Source organism: Oscarella lobularis, chromosome 3 (assembly GCF_947507565.1).
Source record: "Oscarella lobularis chromosome 3, ooOscLobu1.1, whole genome shotgun sequence".
NCBI classification, from domain to species: domain Eukaryota; kingdom Metazoa; phylum Porifera; class Homoscleromorpha; order Homosclerophorida; family Oscarellidae; genus Oscarella; species Oscarella lobularis.
This window is the reverse complement of record NC_089177.1, coordinates 2245699-2261363: the sequence shown is the minus strand read 5'-3', so window position 1 is coordinate 2261363 and position 15665 is coordinate 2245699. Positions and strand designations below refer to the sequence as shown.

At 47.9% G+C, this 15665-nt stretch overlaps 7 protein-coding genes across 9 annotated transcripts in view; 4 read left to right on the top strand and 3 right to left on the bottom strand.

Annotated features, from left to right (window-relative positions):
• LOC136184613 (dynein axonemal heavy chain 6-like) overlaps positions 1-6664 on the top strand; it is a 21255-nt gene extending 14591 nt beyond the window's left edge. The window contains exons 32-43 of one of the 2 annotated variants that reach the window (XM_065971524.1): positions 42-1642; positions 1699-2080; positions 2132-3014; positions 3068-3278; positions 3419-3515; positions 3572-3799; positions 3859-4053; positions 4102-4903; positions 4951-5069; positions 5120-5257; positions 5309-5484; positions 5562-6664. In XM_065971524.1, the coding sequence (XP_065827596.1) occupies positions 42-1642; positions 1699-2080; positions 2132-3014; positions 3068-3278; positions 3419-3515; positions 3572-3799; positions 3859-4053; positions 4102-4903; positions 4951-5069; positions 5120-5257; positions 5309-5470 (4818 nt within the window). In that variant the 3' untranslated portion in view covers positions 5471-5484; positions 5562-6664. Of the gene's footprint in view, positions 1-41; positions 1643-1698; positions 2081-2131; positions 3015-3067; positions 3279-3418; positions 3516-3571; positions 3800-3858; positions 4054-4101; positions 4904-4950; positions 5070-5119; positions 5258-5308 lie in introns of both variants that reach the window. The other variant, XM_065971523.1, reaches the window with a different exon arrangement.
• Positions 5508-8168, bottom strand: LOC136184622 (b(0,+)-type amino acid transporter 1-like). Its single transcript, XM_065971534.1, has 10 exons — positions 7073-8168; positions 6887-7012; positions 6726-6825; positions 6633-6677; positions 6452-6575; positions 6292-6398; positions 6147-6243; positions 5947-6096; positions 5713-5887; positions 5508-5659 (listed from the first exon to the last, which is right to left on the bottom strand). The coding sequence occupies exons 1-10, from the start codon at positions 7602-7604 to the stop codon at positions 5616-5618; spliced, it is 1500 nt and encodes a 499-aa protein (XP_065827606.1). The 5' UTR covers positions 7605-8168; the 3' UTR covers positions 5508-5615.
• On the top strand, positions 7597-10963 carry LOC136184625 (syntaxin-16-like). Its single transcript, XM_065971539.1, has 10 exons — positions 7597-7740; positions 7794-7885; positions 7951-7969; positions 8020-8053; positions 9857-9960; positions 10017-10179; positions 10233-10342; positions 10397-10540; positions 10593-10673; positions 10736-10963. The coding sequence occupies exons 1-10, from the start codon at positions 7603-7605 to the stop codon at positions 10844-10846; spliced, it is 996 nt and encodes a 331-aa protein (XP_065827611.1). The 5' UTR covers positions 7597-7602; the 3' UTR covers positions 10847-10963.
• Positions 8419-9755, top strand: LOC136184629 (polyubiquitin). The gene has a single exon (XM_065971543.1). The coding sequence runs from the start codon at positions 8495-8497 to the stop codon at positions 9641-9643; it is 1149 nt and encodes a 382-aa protein (XP_065827615.1). The 5' UTR covers positions 8419-8494; the 3' UTR covers positions 9644-9755.
• On the bottom strand, positions 10713-11386 carry LOC136184630 (large ribosomal subunit protein mL52-like). Its single transcript, XM_065971544.1, has 4 exons — positions 11300-11386; positions 11179-11246; positions 11006-11070; positions 10713-10949 (listed from the first exon to the last, which is right to left on the bottom strand). The coding sequence occupies exons 1-4, from the start codon at positions 11383-11385 to the stop codon at positions 10905-10907; spliced, it is 264 nt and encodes an 87-aa protein (XP_065827616.1). The 5' UTR covers position 11386; the 3' UTR covers positions 10713-10904.
• Positions 11273-14510, top strand: LOC136184619 (phosphatidylinositol-3-phosphatase SAC1-like). Of its 2 annotated transcripts, XM_065971530.1 has the most exons (21): positions 11273-11436; positions 11487-11578; positions 11634-11711; positions 11833-11960; positions 12023-12172; positions 12229-12288; positions 12339-12372; positions 12445-12525; positions 12577-12683; positions 12779-12934; positions 12992-13074; positions 13129-13227; positions 13277-13369; positions 13426-13480; positions 13529-13598; positions 13647-13719; positions 13776-13869; positions 13928-14023; positions 14081-14141; positions 14195-14346; positions 14407-14510. In XM_065971530.1, exons 1-20 carry the CDS (start codon positions 11384-11386, stop codon positions 14332-14334), a joined length of 1803 nt encoding a protein of 600 aa, XP_065827602.1. In that variant the 5' UTR covers positions 11273-11383; the 3' UTR covers positions 14335-14346; positions 14407-14510. The 2 variants fall into 2 exon arrangements, with proteins under 2 accessions (XP_065827602.1, XP_065827601.1); XM_065971529.1 differs by having other exon boundaries at positions 11274-11436; positions 14195-14510.
• LOC136184628 (proteasome subunit beta type-5-like) lies at positions 14386-15665 on the bottom strand. Its single transcript, XM_065971542.1, has 6 exons — positions 15482-15665; positions 15276-15423; positions 15102-15213; positions 14922-15051; positions 14653-14857; positions 14386-14594 (listed from the first exon to the last, which is right to left on the bottom strand). The coding sequence occupies exons 1-6, from the start codon at positions 15629-15631 to the stop codon at positions 14500-14502; spliced, it is 840 nt and encodes a 279-aa protein (XP_065827614.1). The 5' UTR covers positions 15632-15665; the 3' UTR covers positions 14386-14499.

Genomic DNA, 15665 nt, shown 5'->3' with positions numbered 1-15665 from the left:
AGCTCATTTACATAGATAGTTATACATGTACTATGCTTTAGAATATTTCGCGTTTGTGTGTTGCCGTTCATCTTTCGGTCAGGGGAACGAACCGACTACTTTTCGACGAGCTGAATCGACGGTATTACGCGTCGCCGACGTCCTTTCTTCACTTCGTCAATCGTTTCGTTTCGCTCCTGCGAACGAACGAGTCGAATTTGATGAAACAGCGACGTCGATTGCAGTCGGGTCTCGACTGTCTGAGCAGTGCGCGTCGCAACGTCGACGTCATGCAGCGGGAAATGGAACATCTTCGTCCCGTCATCGCCGAGAAGGCGCGAGCGACCGAACTCCTGCTCGCCGAGCTTGCTCGCGAGCAAGAGGCAATCGATCGAGTCCGAAGCGTCGTTCAGGAAGAAGAGGCGAGAATGGCCGAGGAGACGCGACTGGTCGAAGAGAACGCTCTCGCCGCTCAGCGGGACTTGGACGAAGCGTTTCCCGCTCTCGAAGCGGCCGTGCTCAACTTAGACGCTCTCGACAAAACGGACATTGCCGAGATACGCGTCTACGTGAAACCGCCCGAAATGGTCATGAATGTAATGGCAGCAGTTTGCGTTCTTTTGAAGCGAAAGCCCGATTGGACGACGGCGAAGCAATTGCTCGCCGATCCGAGCTTCCTCAACTCGCTCGTTTCGTTCGACAAGGACAACGTCGCCGATCAGGTGCTCGACGACCTTCGCGCGTACACGTCGCACGAGGGATTCTCGCCGAAGCACATCGGTCGCGTATCGGCGGCGTGTCGATCGATTTGCGCGTGGGTTTTGGCCCTGCAGCACTACGTCGAAGTCTTCAAGATCGTCGAACCGAAAAAGCGCAAGTGCGCTCTCGCTCTCAACGAACTCCAGTCGGCCCGGGCGGAATTGAAAGAGAAGCAGAAAAATCTTTCCGGCATCGAAGAGGAATTCGCTAAATTGGAGAAGAAGCACGGCGCGAGCGCGGCAGAGCGAGACGAGTTGAAACGAAAGCAGAAGCAATCGCGTTTGAGAATCAAACGCGCTCGAATTCTCGTCTCGGCTCTCGCCGAAGAGGAGGTTCGCTGGTCGTCGTCGCTTGCCAATCTCGAAGGCCGTTTGTCGCGTCTCCACGGCGACGCTCTCTACTCGGCCGCGTCGCTGACCTATCTCGGTCCGTTTTCGTTCACCTATCGGCAATATTTGACGGCCCTGTGGCGCGAGTCGTACGTCGAATACGATATCGGTCTCTCCGATGGACACACGATGATATCCAGTCTGACGACTGACGTCGAATTAGAAACGTGGCATCAGCAGGGCCTTCCTCTCGACAGTCATTCCATCGAAAATGGAGTTCTCGTCACGCGTAAGGGAAAGTGGCCGTTGATCATCGATCCTCAAGGGCAGGCTCAGAAGTGGCTCGAAATTTTGGAGAAACCAAATGGGTTGATTGTCGTCGACGCGAGCGAAGTCAACTTTATGCAAGTGATCGAGAGAGCGATTCGGATTGGGCAACCTGTTCTTCTTCATAACGTCGGCGAATCGATCAATTCGTCTCTTCAGCCGGTGTTGAGAAAAGACATTGTGACTCGCAGCGGAGAGTCATTCATTTGTATTGGAGATCAAATGATCAACTACAGCTCGGAATTTAGGTACGTCTATGTATTGGTTTTATGGTGCTTATCTACGTAGTTTCTGTTTTCTATAGGCTTTATCTGTGCACGTCTTTAGCCAATCCTGATTTTCCTCCCGAGCTTTCCACGTTGGTCAGCGTCGTCAATTTTAGCATCACTTTTGAGGCTCTCAAAGAGCAACTGCTCTCGGACGTCGTCTTGATGGAGTGTCCGACGCTCGAAGAGCAGCGAGCCGAGCTGACGAAAGCTTTAGCGTCCGATCGCGTTCAATTGTCGTCGTTGGAAGACCGAATGCTCGATTTGCTGCAGTCAGAAGAGGGCCACATACTGGATAGGCAGGAACTCGTTCAAACGCTCCAAGAATCGAAGAAACGAGCCGAAGAGCTGAGCTCTAGAGTGGCGCAAAAGAGAGCGACGCAACGACAGCTTGAAGAAGCGAGAGCCCAATATCTATCGGTAGGAGTATGCAATAGAAATGCTTAGAAGCACTTCACTTGCTTCTTACAGGTTGCTACTCGAGGTTCAATCCTCTACTTCGTCATATCCGAGTTGTCTCGTCTCAACGTCATGTATAATTTCTCTCTCAACTGGTTCAAGGACATCTTTTTCACTTGTTGCGGTCGTCACGAGAACGGCACCGACTTGGACGAACATCTTCGTCAGATCGTTGACGATTTAACCGTCACCATCTATAAGGAAACTGTTCAAGGCCTCTTCGCTCAACATCACCTGCCCTTTGCGTTTCTTCTCTGCTCGTCCATACTGAGACGAGTGTCGTCGTCAAACGACGTCGATGATGGAAAGTCGTACATAACGGATACTGAATGGAACGTTTTTCTTCAGGGTTCAGCGTACAGGAACGAGACGATTGACTCGACTCTTTCGCTTCGAGACAGACTTCGAAAAATGTCGACGAAACACGTACCGTCTCCTCCAACGACGAAGAAGAGACGTTCGACAATTATTCATCGACCGATGAGCGTGTCTACACCAGGAAATGAAGAGCTCAACGAATGCGCTCCTTTTCCCGCCTGGATGACGGAGCAATCGTGGAAGGACTGCCAGTGTCTCGAGAAGGCGCTCTCCTCCTTGTCGGGTCTCTGCTTTCGTTTGAGCGAGAGCTCGACTTTCTTTACGTCCCTCCAAGAGACTGAGAATCCTTACACGTTTCTATTACAGCAGTCCGTGGATCCCTTCTGGAATCACTTGACCTCTTTTCAGCGTCTTCTTGTCATCAAGACGCTTCGGCCGAAATCTTTACTAGAAAGCGTTCATCTGTTTATTACCGAAAAAATGGGTAGCCAGTTTGTTTCGTCGCCGGTTGCTGATCTTCTGGAAGTAGCGAAAAAAGCGTCGTCGACTCAGCCTATTATTCTTATTCTTTCTGCAGGTGCCGTCAATCTGTTTAGACGCGAAATGCATAGTTTGTGACCTGCTTCCTAGGATGTGATCCTGCTTCTCAATTGTTGAGTTTGAGTCGACGCGAATTGGGCAGCTCCCAGTCTCTCGACATGATTTCACTGGGACGCAACCAAGGTCACATGGCGAAGGAATTGATTCAACGATCGGCTATAGCATCGCAGAAGTGGGTCTTCCTTCAGAATTGTCATCTCGCTGCGTCGTGGATGCCTGCACTCGAAAACCTCGTCACCGGGTTAGTCAAAGATGGAGAGACGACTCGTACAAAAGTTTAGGCACCCTCTCGCTCAGTCACCCTGATTAGATAGATAGATACCTCGATTTGACGAAAATCGGCGTGCTCAGTAAAATATCACTGCATACTGATTATTTTAGGCTAGCAACTGGAAGTGTCAACCCGACTTTCCGGCTATGGCTCAGCTCAATGCCGAATAAGTCTTTTCCTCAGCAAGTACTTAGAAGAGGAATCAAGGTAATGACACAGACCTGTTTTCTTATTTCATTGCACGAGGTTCCGTCGCTACGAAGGTGACAGTGGAACCTCCCGAAGGCATCAGCGCCAACCTTCAGCAAAACGTTTCGGTGCTAGAATCAACTATAGTTGGCGACAATCCTAGCGAATGGGGTCGAGATCGACCGATCTGGTGCCAACTCCTCTACAGCCTCTGCATCTTTCACGCTGTCGTGGTCGAAAGAAAGAAATTTGGATCGTTGGGATGGAACGTCGCCTATGAATTCTCTACAGCCGATTTAGAGGTGCTATTAGCGGAATATAGACTCTAACGATTCTGCATAGGCAATCTCCTTTTCTTCAGGTGGCTGTTCACATCTTGAGAGATACGTTGGTTTCGTCTGGCGGACAAGTGCGTTGGAACGCTTTGCGCTGCATGACCGGAGATGTTGTATACGGAGGCCGGGTCACTGACGAATGGGACCGACGGTGCATGAAAGAACTGCTCGCCGAATTCTACTCGGAACGCATCGAATCAAACTGCTTTATGAATTGCCCGGTAAGATTATATATAAATATTTTCATTCATAGATACAGGCTCTTTTAGAATTATCCCATTCTCGACACCGGACTGGGTTTCGAGGATTTTTGTCGACACATCCGGTCTCTCCCTCTCTTGGATCAACCAGAAATATTCGGCATGCATCCTTCTGTCGAAGAAATTCGCAGTGAAAGCCAACGTCGACTTCTCATCGAGTCGGTCCTACGCATTCAGCCCCGAACGGGTGAGAAACAAAGAACGGCGACCGAAGTTTTGGTCTTGCAACAAGCTCAAGAAATTCTCGATCACTTACCTGACGACATCACCGAGTTCGATTCCGTAAGGGAACGCGATATCGACTTCCTGGATTACAGTCGAGAAACGAGAAAAGATTCCAAATCTCAACAAGTGCCAACCTACGCCTGCTGTCCTCTTGACACCGTTCTTCTCCACGAAGTGCGTCGTTTCAACGCTCTCCTATCCACTGTCAGACGTTCGGCGAAGAGTCTTGTCGCCACCTTGACGGGCGAAGAAGTCTTGTCCGACGGGCTTCAGAACGTGTTCGAGTCTCTCTCCGTCAGTCGAGTTCCCCAGTCTTGGCTTGGCGTTTCCTACGCTTCTTCTCTGACTATTGGAAAGTGGGTTAGCAATCTTGTTTGTCGTGTCGACTTTTTTCGTCAATGGGCCCTTGCCTTGCGCCCATCTGCGGGCGATTGGGGCTCTGGGGGTTCTCTGTATCCGGAAGAAAGCTCGTCGGCTTTGTCTGCTCTCAAAGCTGTAGCAGCGTCTAGTGGTCGTTCGAAATCGTCTTCTAATCAAATGGTGATACCGTCGTCTTTCTGGTTGTCTGCCTTTTTCTATCCTAAAGGTATAGTCGTTGAAATGCGCGAATAATTATAGCAATTCTCTTCTTAGGTCTTTTGACCGCCGTTTTGCAGTGTTTTGCAAGAAAAAATCAATTACCTATCGATGAGCTGGACTTTTCTCATCGTGTAACTGAAACAATTTTGCAGTCTAATGACTATCCAGGCACTGTAGGTTCCTAAATGCTGTTACTTTTATTTTTAATAATAATATTTCTTAGAACACATCGCCTGAAATCGGAATCTTTGTACATGGACTTTTTCTTGAGGGTGCCGAATGGCACGATGGAAAATTGACGGATCTTAGGTCGCCAAAATACTTTCAGGCCTTTCCTCAAATTCAATTTATTCCAGGAAAGGTAACTTGCCCTTCTTTATCTTTGCTCTCCTACTGCATCTATATTGTCTAGGTGGAATCATCTCAACCTGGTCACGTTTTTGATTGTCCTTTATACCAATCGTCAGAGCGAGGCTTGGCTAGAACGGTGACAACGGTGAAACTGCCAGCAAACGAGGCACCTCATCATTGGATACTGAGAGGCACAGCGCTAGTCTGCCAAGCTGGCCACTAAACGTGTTTGTGCAGGTAAGCACTCCGCGACGCAAAAATAGAGGTTCCTTGTGTATTTACATATTTTATTTTGTGGGCATATAAAATCGAAGACACTAAAGCTAAGTCAGTGTAAAGTTTGAGAATAATTCTGATGGCCCAGCTGATCATCCCAAATTGCACAAATGTATAGCAATTCTTTTCAGAGTAGCTAATGAGCAAAAAGAATTGCTGCTAGAATAAATGAGTGGCAGGTCAGCTTACCATTAGCCTTCGTCAGAAGAGAAAACTTCCATCTCCCACTAAGAACTACGAAGTAGAAAAAGAACCCCGGTATAAAACCAAGCAATGTCAAAAGATAAATTGGAGCTTGTATGACTGGAACGACGATCAGGAAGATGCTCACTATGATCATCACTGCGGGCAACCAGGTCCATACCTATAATAATAAAAAATTAGAGCATGCCCAATTACCAGTGTACCATTATCTCTAATTGCCTTGTGCGGTCTATGAGCATTTGGCATTCTGTAGCGAATGACGTAAATGGAAACGAACGTTGCAAGATAAAATATCCAAATCACGAATGAAAAGGCGTCAATGAGAACGTCATAGTTGCCAACCAGAATGTAGAGACTGGCGAGAATAGACTGTACAAAAATTCTAAGGCACACATCGAGTAAGAAACACAGTGCACAACCTGAAATAGAATGGCCGGAATGGGACTGCGATAGTCAGGATGAAGGAGGCCCAAAAACGAAGGCAGATGACCTTTTCGACCAGCAGCATATATGAGTCTAAAGGCAAAAGCTCGAGAATTATTTAGCTGCTCGTTGATAGGTTACCGAGAGGCAACAAACAAGGACGAAGCCGACGCTCCGAGACAGCTCAGAGCGACGGCTAGCGGCATGACAATGAGACCTGCATCTCCCCAAACCTTTTCACCGATTGTCTTAGGAAAAAGATGACGTGTTACAAAACGCAGTCAGTTGGAGACGATCTTACGATAGCTACGGCTGGACTGAGCAGAAATTCCTCTCTCGTGAGAAGAACAAAGTAGGCAATATTGACACAGACGTAGCAGCCAATGACAAGAAAAACAGCCGAAGCGGCTGCCCGAGGAAAATTTCTGCGCAGTAAAAGGTGTAAACCGCGCGCTATTTTGAGATATATTTACTGTACGTACTTGGGAGGATTAGGGATTTCTTCTGCGACAAAGTTGAGAGCGTTCCTTCAGTAAAAAGTATAAATACTATAACTATTGTGAAAAGTTAGTAACCATCCGTCGTAGGCCCAAAGCGATTGATAAAACGCGAGACTGATTTTTCCAACCGACGATGTAGTGTGATCGAACTTTTCAGTTATACTGCCGGTTTCGCCTGAGGATAAAAAAGTGAGTCGGGCAACGGCGGCAACGGCGACAATACAAGGCATTCGTACCTTTGGAAAGCCAATAGATGGCAAGGCCAACAATGATGGCGAGAGCAACGACCTTGAAAGCCGCTAGCCAACTCTGTAGCACCACGGATGCCTTGACCGATCGAGCACTCAGAATGCCGAGAAAAACTATAGAGACAAATCGCGGAGTAGAAAAACGGAGTGCCGTAGGACGAAAGTTCGTCGTACCGGTGAGCGCGATTCCTATGAGCGAGACGGCCCACCCGTCCGGCTCGCAGCCCTTCTCGTAGAACGGCTGGGCGACGTGAACGGCGAAAGCGAGCGTTATCGTCGCCTGGCTGACGGGACGAATGAGAATGAACGCCATCCAGAGAAACTGGAAAGCGATGGCGGGCCCGTAGGCGGCGTTCAGGTAGACGTACTCGGCGCCCGATTCCGGAAAGGCGACGCCGAGTTCGCAATAGCAAAGACCGCCGCCGAGTGCGATTAGACCCGAGACGATCCACACCGCCATCGACATGCCGACCGATCCCGATAGGGAGTAGATGGTGTGCGGTGTGAAGAAAATGCCCGAGCCGATTATTCCACCTGCCATCATTCCGATTGCGTGCATGAGTCCGATTTTCTTCTTGAGTTTTATTTCTTCTTTAGGGACTGTTTCTTCTTTTGATTTTCTTTCCGACTCTATCGGCTCGACGTCTTCGACCGATTTTTCGGTCTCTTTCATTTCCATCAGAAATGGGGACGAATCGTTTTCCATGTTTGTAACGCACGTTAGCCTACTGAAAATGGCTCATCCGAGACGAGAACGACTGGTTCTAAGGAGTCACACCGAAGTTTTTCTGCGACTGAGAGCGAGTGCCATCAGCGCAAAACAGTCGCCTTACTCCGAAGACGTAGGGGACCCTCTTTCGACCTATGTGCTCTCTCGAGGGGGGTTTCTCTCTAGGGAGACGATCGCGTTGCTTTAGTACAGAGGAGCGAAGATGTCGAAGCAGCACGTTACGTTAAAAAGGACGCTCACAAACTTCCTCCAGACTGGTACGCTTCCTTCACTTCCATCATCAATTGCAAATCATCTGTTATATTTTACTGTGTTTCTAAAGGACGTCTAGCATTGATTCGGTGAGTAGAATACAATATCGATAAATTTCTTTCAGCAAATTGTTGTTTAGATTTCGAAAGACATAACAACGATCAAGCAGAAAAGTAAGATGATTGTTCTGTGTGTTGTCCTCTGTACTTGCACTGCATTGACGGAATTCGTGGGTCCCTTCATAATTATGGCCAAACAATGAAACAATTATCAGTAGTTTGGGTGGGGCCTTTGACTTTTTGCGGCGACTTGCCGCCGCCTGCGCACCGCCGTTAGACGGACTTCCGGCTTTTTCTATTTCCCGTTTCGTGTCGTCATCATGACGCTCCCGCTGTACTCAACCGCCGCCACGCCCGCCACGCTAAAAAAAGACATCACGCGGTATACGTCATTCTACACGTCATGCTCGACTGTGATTGGCCAGACTGGAAACAACCAGTCTCTGATTGGCTCGTCGCGATCGCGATAAAAGCCAAGGGTGCGCACCGAATCCCCACTGCCTCCCAAATCTTCAGAGAAAATCCTCTCGTGTCGACGTCAAACTCAACTCAACGATGCAAATCTTCGTCAAAACCCTCACGGGCAAAACGATCACGCTCGAGGTCGAAGCCTCGGACACGATCGAAAACGTAAAAGCGAAAATCCAAGACAAAGAAGGAATCCCGCCCGATCAACAACGACTCATCTTCGCGGGAAAGCAACTCGAAGACGGTCGCACGCTCAGCGACTACAACATCCAAAAGGAATCGACTCTCCATCTCGTTCTCCGTCTGCGCGGCGGCATGCAGATTTTCGTCAAAACGCTGACCGGAAAAACGATCACGCTCGAAGTGGAAGCGTCGGATACGATCGAGAATGTGAAAGCGAAAATCCAGGACAAGGAAGGCATTCCCCCCGATCAACAGCGTCTCATCTTCGCCGGGAAACAACTCGAAGACGGTCGCACGCTTAGCGACTACAACATCCAGAAAGAATCCACGCTTCATCTCGTCCTTCGTCTGCGCGGCGGCATGCAGATTTTCGTCAAGACGCTCACCGGAAAAACGATCACTCTCGAAGTCGAAGCGTCGGATACGATCGAGAACGTGAAAGCGAAAATCCAGGACAAGGAAGGCATTCCCCCCGATCAACAGCGTCTCATCTTCGCCGGGAAACAACTCGAGGACGGGCGCACTCTTAGCGACTATAACATTCAAAAGGAATCGACTCTTCATCTCGTTCTTCGACTCCGCGGCGGCATGCAGATCTTCGTCAAGACGTTGACGGGAAAAACGATCACTCTCGAAGTCGAGGCTTCGGATACGATTGAAAACGTGAAGGCGAAGATTCAGGATAAGGAGGGCATTCCGCCCGATCAGCAGCGTCTCATCTTCGCCGGGAAACAACTCGAGGACGGGCGCACTCTTAGCGACTATAACATCCAGAAGGAATCCACGCTTCATCTCGTTCTTCGTCTACGCGGCGGCATGCAGATCTTCGTCAAGACTCTCACTGGCAAAACGATTACGCTCGAAGTCGAGGCTTCGGATACGATTGAGAACGTGAAGGCGAAGATTCAGGATAAGGAGGGCATTCCGCCCGATCAGCAGCGTCTCATCTTCGCTGGCAAGCAGCTCGAGGATGGGCGCACTCTTAGCGATTACAATATTCAAAAGGAATCGACCCTTCATCTCGTTCTTCGCCTCCGCGGTGGCTGTCTCTAAACTTCCCTAGGGGCGCTCCCCACCTGTGACTCTTTCTCTGTTTTGTCTTGTGTGCACGTAGGTAGTGGGTTCACTTGCGGTCTGAGAATAATAGCTAATTGCATTATGTTCATTGTTTGGCCATACTCGCGTTTTCCTAAGGGGTTCCCCTCACTGCGTACGATTCTCTTTGTGGCTTATTTGATAGCAAACCTCTGATTTATTGCTTTCCAGTGATCAACCTGGGGGAGCTACATGACAAGCACCTAAATCGTCCCAGTCTGGATGACACTCAAGAGGAGCAGGAGATTGAGATATTGACGAAAAATATAACCGAGGCATGCGGCATAATTCTTTCACGAGTCCCTCTTTACGTTACTTTTTGTACGGTAAGGCGTTTCATCGCTGTCAGAAGGCCATTCGCGCATTGGGAAATCAAAGCAAGAATGGAACCCCCGAGGAGCAGAGAATGGCTAAGAACGTGGTGTCTTCTCTTGCTCTAAGTCTTCAGGACTTGTCCGTCTCCTTTCGAAAAGGCCAATCACATTACCTGCGAAGTGCGTGGCGGAGAAAAACGAGGGGGGCGTCGATTAGGTGTCTTTCTCTCTAGGGATGAAGAATAGGGAGGAGCATCTGTTTGACATGAGCGTTCCTACGTCTTTCGGTCAAAGCGCCGTGATGGCGGAGGAGGATATTCCAGAAGACGAGCTCTACGATCGAGTCAGTAAAAACTTTTTTGGGACTAGGATTAGACGACTTTGGCTTTTCCCTTAGGGATTCACTGATCAACAGCTCACGCTAGTAGGAGACAACACTGCTATAATCGAAGAAAGAGACAAACAAATACAATCCATAGTACAATCGATTTCAGAGCTCAATGAAATTTTTCGAGATTTAGCAGACATGGTAGTTGAACAGGTAAGAGTTCAAATAATTGACGACTACAATCTACCATCCATTCCTTATCAAGGGAACAATACTGGATCGAATTGACTACAATGTCGAAGAAGCATCATCAAGCGTCGAACGAGGCCTGGAGCAACTGGAAAAGGTAAAAAAAGACGCGAGAAACGGCTAACACGGCGGGCGGTGCATTATATTCATTTTATTCAGGCTGAAAAATCCCAAAAGAAATCGCGCAAGACACTGTGCATTATTGTCCTAGCTGTCATCGTCGTCGCTCTCCTGGTGGGATACATCATTTTCAAGACGACGAAAAAGTAGTCTGTTGGTTATTTCGTATTGGTACTGTGTACAGCTTTTCTATTGTTGTGTGCATCGTTCAGACTGCCTGTTGCTCGTCGTCCAAGAGCGTCTTTATTCTTTCCTGCTCCGAACAGATTATGGAGGACTTTTCTCTCGTTTCTACCCATTTCCTCCTACCGCGAGGTGTTCTTGACGACGTTTTCTTATCACTTTTGCTTTTGATTCGGGAGCGGGTCGACCATCTGTGCAGATCAAGTAAGTGAAACGAATATTTTCGGAAATCGTTTAGGTGAGGGCCCGAAAGTGTGTCACGGTCTGCTGCTGCTGTTCAATAGGTGACCCATTTTTACCTGCGTACGACCAATCGGGCAAATCAGTAAGTGGACCGTACTCGTTTCCACTTCTCGCCATTCCTTTCCTACAGACGCCATATTCAAAGCTTTCAGACCATAGATACAGAAATCTATTTACTCGATTCGCCATTTTTGGCCCGCTAAAGCGACAGGAAACGTCCCAAAACGACGAAAAATCGACGCACGTGGTAGGACGTGTGCCATGTTCAAGTCCCGGAGAACTAGAGCAATGGCCGTCCACGAACGCCTTCGCCTGTGCGCTCCGTTCACGCGTTTTGGCGCTACATCACGCGATCTTTGTGTAGATACACGACGCACGACGCATTCGCCATTGCAGGAGATCAGGAGAAGGAGATGCTCGAGATCGATCGATCAACGGACGAAATTCGGCTCATAAGTAAGACAAAGCAAAAGCAGCGCAAAGCAGAGCGACCAGAATTTTACTCGCACAGGAAATACGACGTCCGCACCGCCCACGGCGAGCATCCAGCAGATCTTCGGTGTCGTGGGCATCATTCGACTCATAGCAGGTGAGCAATTGTTGGAAGTCAAGTGTACAGTAGAGAAAGAAGATCGAGTTTAATTTGGGGCTACTTAGACGACGTGTCTGTAAAAACGATTATTATAGAATGTCAAGATTCCATTTTACAGGTCGCTATCTGATTGTCATTACAAAGCGACAGCAGGTCGGACAGATCGACGGTCATCCCATATGGAAGATAACCGAAACGGACGTTATTTCTTTTTCTCGATCGTCGAGGCACTTGACTGAAATTCAAGTACACGTCATTTGCAAATGTCGTCGTCGTCGTCGTCGTCGTCGTAATCATTTTTTCTACAGACGAAAAATAATGCCGCCTATTTGAATATGGTGAAGTCGGTTCTTTCCACGGAGAGTTTCTATTTTTGCACGGCGTACGACTTGAGTCACACGCTCCAGCGAATTCGTAATGCCGGCTCAGAATTCAAAGACGTTTCTCTATTTGAAAGGGTGCCTCCTTGTCATCTCCCTTCCGATGGTCGTACGAGTTTGCAGTCTCTTTGTAGGCGGCGAGTCACTTCGTTTGGAATAGATATTTGCTACAGGAGATATCGTCTCAGCGCGAAGTAAAGGAACAAATCGTAGACGTCAGTTTGCTGGTGATTTTCTCTTTCAGCTCTCTCGTTTTGCCTTGCCCATTTTACATGGCTGTATCTTTTCTTGAATAGCCATGTCCCTTTTCTTCATATAAATATTATCCTTGACATTTTTTTGTTCTGCAGTCATATCCTTTCGAGAATGTGTCATCAATGAGAAGAAATTCCAGTTTCTTCTTATTTCGAGGAGAAGTTCATTGAGAGCGGGTACCGTGCACTGGTTACTTCATTGATTAGGATGACAGTTGGAATCAACAGGGGTACGATACTATCGACGAGGAATTGACGTTGATGGTCACGCGGCGAACACCGTAGAAACGGAGCAAATTGTTTTCTACAACGGAGCTAAAGCTTCTTTTGTTCAAGTAATACACAGTACTGTACCTGTTTATTTTATTATATGCCACTATGAGTCTGTAGTCTCGAATGGCCACGCGACTCTAAATAGTTGTTCTCTTAGGTTCGGGGTTCTATTCCTCTTGTCTGGAGCCAGAAACCGAATTTATCATACAAACCCAAGCCCTTGATAGCCGATGACGTGGATCAGACGAAATCGTTCCAGAAGCACATTGAAATGCAGCATTCCTTTTATGGTCGACTAGTAGCAATCGATCTGGTCTAAGAGCCCTCTCTCTCAGAGTGTTTTTGAAGTGACGTTTCTCCTTAATTATAGATTAATCAAAAGGGGTCTGAACAACCCCTTGGAAATCGGTTTTCGCGCGAGGCAGAGAAATTAAGTGATGATTCCGTTTTGAAGTAGAAAGGAGACGACGAATGGGGGCTTCCTGATCGGTTACGCGTCTCTTATAGATATCACGCGTTTGATTTTCATCATCAGTGCAAAAATATGCGCTGGGACAAGCTGTCTATTCTGCTGAATGATCTGAAAAACGAGAGAGAGCGAATGAAGTCAAACAGATCGATATCCTAATTGCTTTGATTAAGAATTTCTTCTTAGGCATTTTCTAGTAGATCCGAGAGGAGACTCTGGAGTCGATGAAGTGCAACAGGAGGGAATTTTCAGAACAAATTGCCTCGACTGTTTAGATCGGTGAGATATGAGTACGGTAATCCACTGTGTCCACCCTTCAGCGTTGTCGTTTTTAGCACGAACGTCGTTCAAGGATTGCTAGCTAGAACGTGCCTACAACAGCAGCTCGAGGTTGCAGACTGATGTCTTTGGAGATTACGGTTAGAGTTCTTTGTGTAGACGTTTGGAATTTTAGCTGTCGGGGAACCGTTGGAAAGCCACAAAGATTTTGATTTTACCTTCAAGAATAGTATGGTGACCACTTCCTTTAGACGAGCATGACGTTTTCTTTCTTCAGTCTGGGCTGACAATGGGGACTCTATAGCTATGCAGTACACTGGAACTGGAGCATTGAAATCAGACTTCACCAGGTACGAAGAGGGTCTCTCGGCTTGGGCAACCTTTCGTTGATTGCTTAGCTAATAAGAACCGGAAAGAGATCAATAGCTGGAGCTTTGCAGGACGGCTACAAGTCAAGCGTTCGCTATCTGTTCAACAATTTTCGGGACGGATTCAGACAGGTATACATGTATATTGCCTATTATATGGACATATGACGTGAGATTGCTGCATTGGTAGGATTCAATGGACTTATTTCTTGGCAACTACACTGTCGATGTCCTAGAAGGAAATCAACGTCGTCTGACCAAGCGACAAGGCTGGCATTTAGCAGTGGTACACGCGCACTCACACACTCAGACGTCCGTTTGCAAAGATTCTGTATCTGTCTAGCTGCCGACGATCTTTCTTTTCGTTCTTTCCATGCTCATCATCAGTCTCATTATACCGACAAGTGAGTGACACTTTCTTCAACGCGTGGACTGTATACACACTGCAATCTTTTAGCTGAGTGGATGTGGCAACTCATCTACATACTATTCTGGGGCGTACTGATCATGATAACGGCTCGACTTGCTGCTATCTATGGCTACGATCTCGTCGACTCTCCTCGGCTCACAATCGACGGAAAGGCCTTCGCCTTATGACAGATATTGGAAGTATGAAATTGACGCGCGCCCTATCAAAGGTCAGTGGGATCAGTTGGTTCTTTCTCTTAGTTAGACAAAAAACTGAACAATTGACACTAAGAGTCTTGTTTTCCTCTTCTTTATTGGACTCCTATTGTTGTTCGTGTGCCTCCTCTGATACTCTCACTTCTTCATCTTTTCCTCTGCGTACTGATAGTGCAACACGGCGACGTCAGTCTGCGACACCTTTATCCATCCCGTCTCCTTTACATGGTACACTAAAAAAAATATAGCTCGTAATGATATCTATCTATTTGATTTCGACTCTTTTCTTACAGTTGACCACGCCGCCGCTGTACGCATCCCTATGCGTCGCGTGATAGATGGCACGCTTGCCCAAGTCGTACGCCTCCTCGACGGACATGTCCCATCGGTACGTGCTATCAATAATCCCGTACGCGTACGTCGACCCTGATCCGACGGAAAACACGTGGTGAGTGAGTCGCTGGCCACCGCTATCGACGTAATAGAGCCCGGGTCCCTGGAAGAAAGAGATAATTCTAACGCCGCCCTTATATAATGGCTATCTCCCCGTCTCTCTTTACCTTCTTGTCCCAACCGCATATCATCGTGCCCACAGACAAGCCCATACCCCTGAAATAGTTCAAGGTATTCAATAGGACTTTTGACGCCGCCGCCACTGATATCCGCTCCCCGTTGCGCAGTTCATACAACCTGAACTTTCAGATGAAAGTCGAAGCATAAATAAGGCTGGAGCAAGTGACCTGCACCGGTATGCCAAGTCTCGCTCCCAGAACGAGCAATCGGCCGCCCCTCCGGCCATCGTTCCCAACAGGTAAGGATTGATCTCAATAACCTTTTTCACCGTTTGCGAAGCTGTAAAAATAATTAATTAATTAAATATAATTAATTAATTAATCGAATTTTTTCTTTCTTGCCTATCCACGATCCGGCCGTCGCTCTCGAATCGACGGCAACGATGACGCCGTGTTCGAATTTGAAGGCGAGCGTCGTCGTTCCGTGTTCGAAACGAATTTTCACGTTGCCGTCGCCGTCGTCGCTAAATCTCTTCAGAAAATCGATCGGCTAAAGAGAGAGGGAGTAGACGCTGGCCGTGCGACGATGCGAGAACGTTTTGCGCTACCGATTCGTGGGCAGGAAGAGCGAACGGGCCACCAGGTTTGAGGGGCCTCACATCGACGTGCTCCGCCTCGTCGATCAACCTGCTGTCATTGTTCCATTGTAGACAATCGGCGCTCGATCTGCATTTGTGTTCGTCGATGAGCAACGCCATTACTCTACCTTTTTGGCTACGTAAGGAAGTATGA

Coding starts and splice junctions, on each gene's coding strand:
- LOC136184625 (XM_065971539.1), top strand. CDS start 7,603: ATGTTTGTAACGCACGTTAGCCTACTGAAAATGGCTCATCCGAGACGA. Junction 9,961..10,016: donor TGACGAAAAATATAACCGAG/GCATGCGGCATA, acceptor TTGTACGGTAAG/GCGTTTCATCGCTGTCAGAA. Junction 10,180..10,232: donor CCAATCACATTACCTGCGAA/GTGCGTGGCGGA, acceptor CTTTCTCTCTAG/GGATGAAGAATAGGGAGGAG.
- LOC136184622 (XM_065971534.1), bottom strand. CDS start 7,604: ATGGAAAACGATTCGTCCCCATTTCTGATGGAAATGAAAGAGACCGAA. Junction 6,826..6,886: donor CATCTATTGGCTTTCCAAAG/GTACGAATGCCT, acceptor TTTTATCCTCAG/GCGAAACCGGCAGTATAACT. Junction 6,399..6,451: donor TCAGTCCAGCCGTAGCTATC/GTAAGATCGTCT, acceptor CTTTTTCCTAAG/ACAATCGGTGAAAAGGTTTG.
- LOC136184629 (XM_065971543.1), top strand. CDS start 8,495: ATGCAAATCTTCGTCAAAACCCTCACGGGCAAAACGATCACGCTCGAG.
- LOC136184619 (XM_065971530.1), top strand. CDS start 11,384: ATGTTCAAGTCCCGGAGAACTAGAGCAATGGCCGTCCACGAACGCCTT. Junction 12,373..12,444: donor CTTGCCCATTTTACATGGCT/GTATCTTTTCTT, acceptor TTTGTTCTGCAG/TCATATCCTTTCGAGAATGT. Junction 13,228..13,276: donor AACGAGAGAGAGCGAATGAA/GTCAAACAGATC, acceptor ATTTCTTCTTAG/GCATTTTCTAGTAGATCCGA.
- LOC136184630 (XM_065971544.1), bottom strand. CDS start 11,385: ATGGCACACGTCCTACCACGTGCGTCGATTTTTCGTCGTTTTGGGACG. Junction 11,247..11,299: donor GGCCAAAAATGGCGAATCGA/GTAAATAGATTT, acceptor TGGCGTCTGTAG/GAAAGGAATGGCGAGAAGTG. Junction 11,071..11,178: donor GCCCGATTGGTCGTACGCAG/GTAAAAATGGGT, acceptor TGATCTGCACAG/ATGGTCGACCCGCTCCCGAA.
- LOC136184628 (XM_065971542.1), bottom strand. CDS start 15,631: ATGGCGTTGCTCATCGACGAACACAAATGCAGATCGAGCGCCGATTGT. Junction 15,052..15,101: donor GACTTGGCATACCGGTGCAG/GTCACTTGCTCC, acceptor CTGAAAGTTCAG/GTTGTATGAACTGCGCAACG. Junction 14,858..14,921: donor TATGCGGTTGGGACAAGAAG/GTAAAGAGAGAC, acceptor TCTTTCTTCCAG/GGACCCGGGCTCTATTACGT.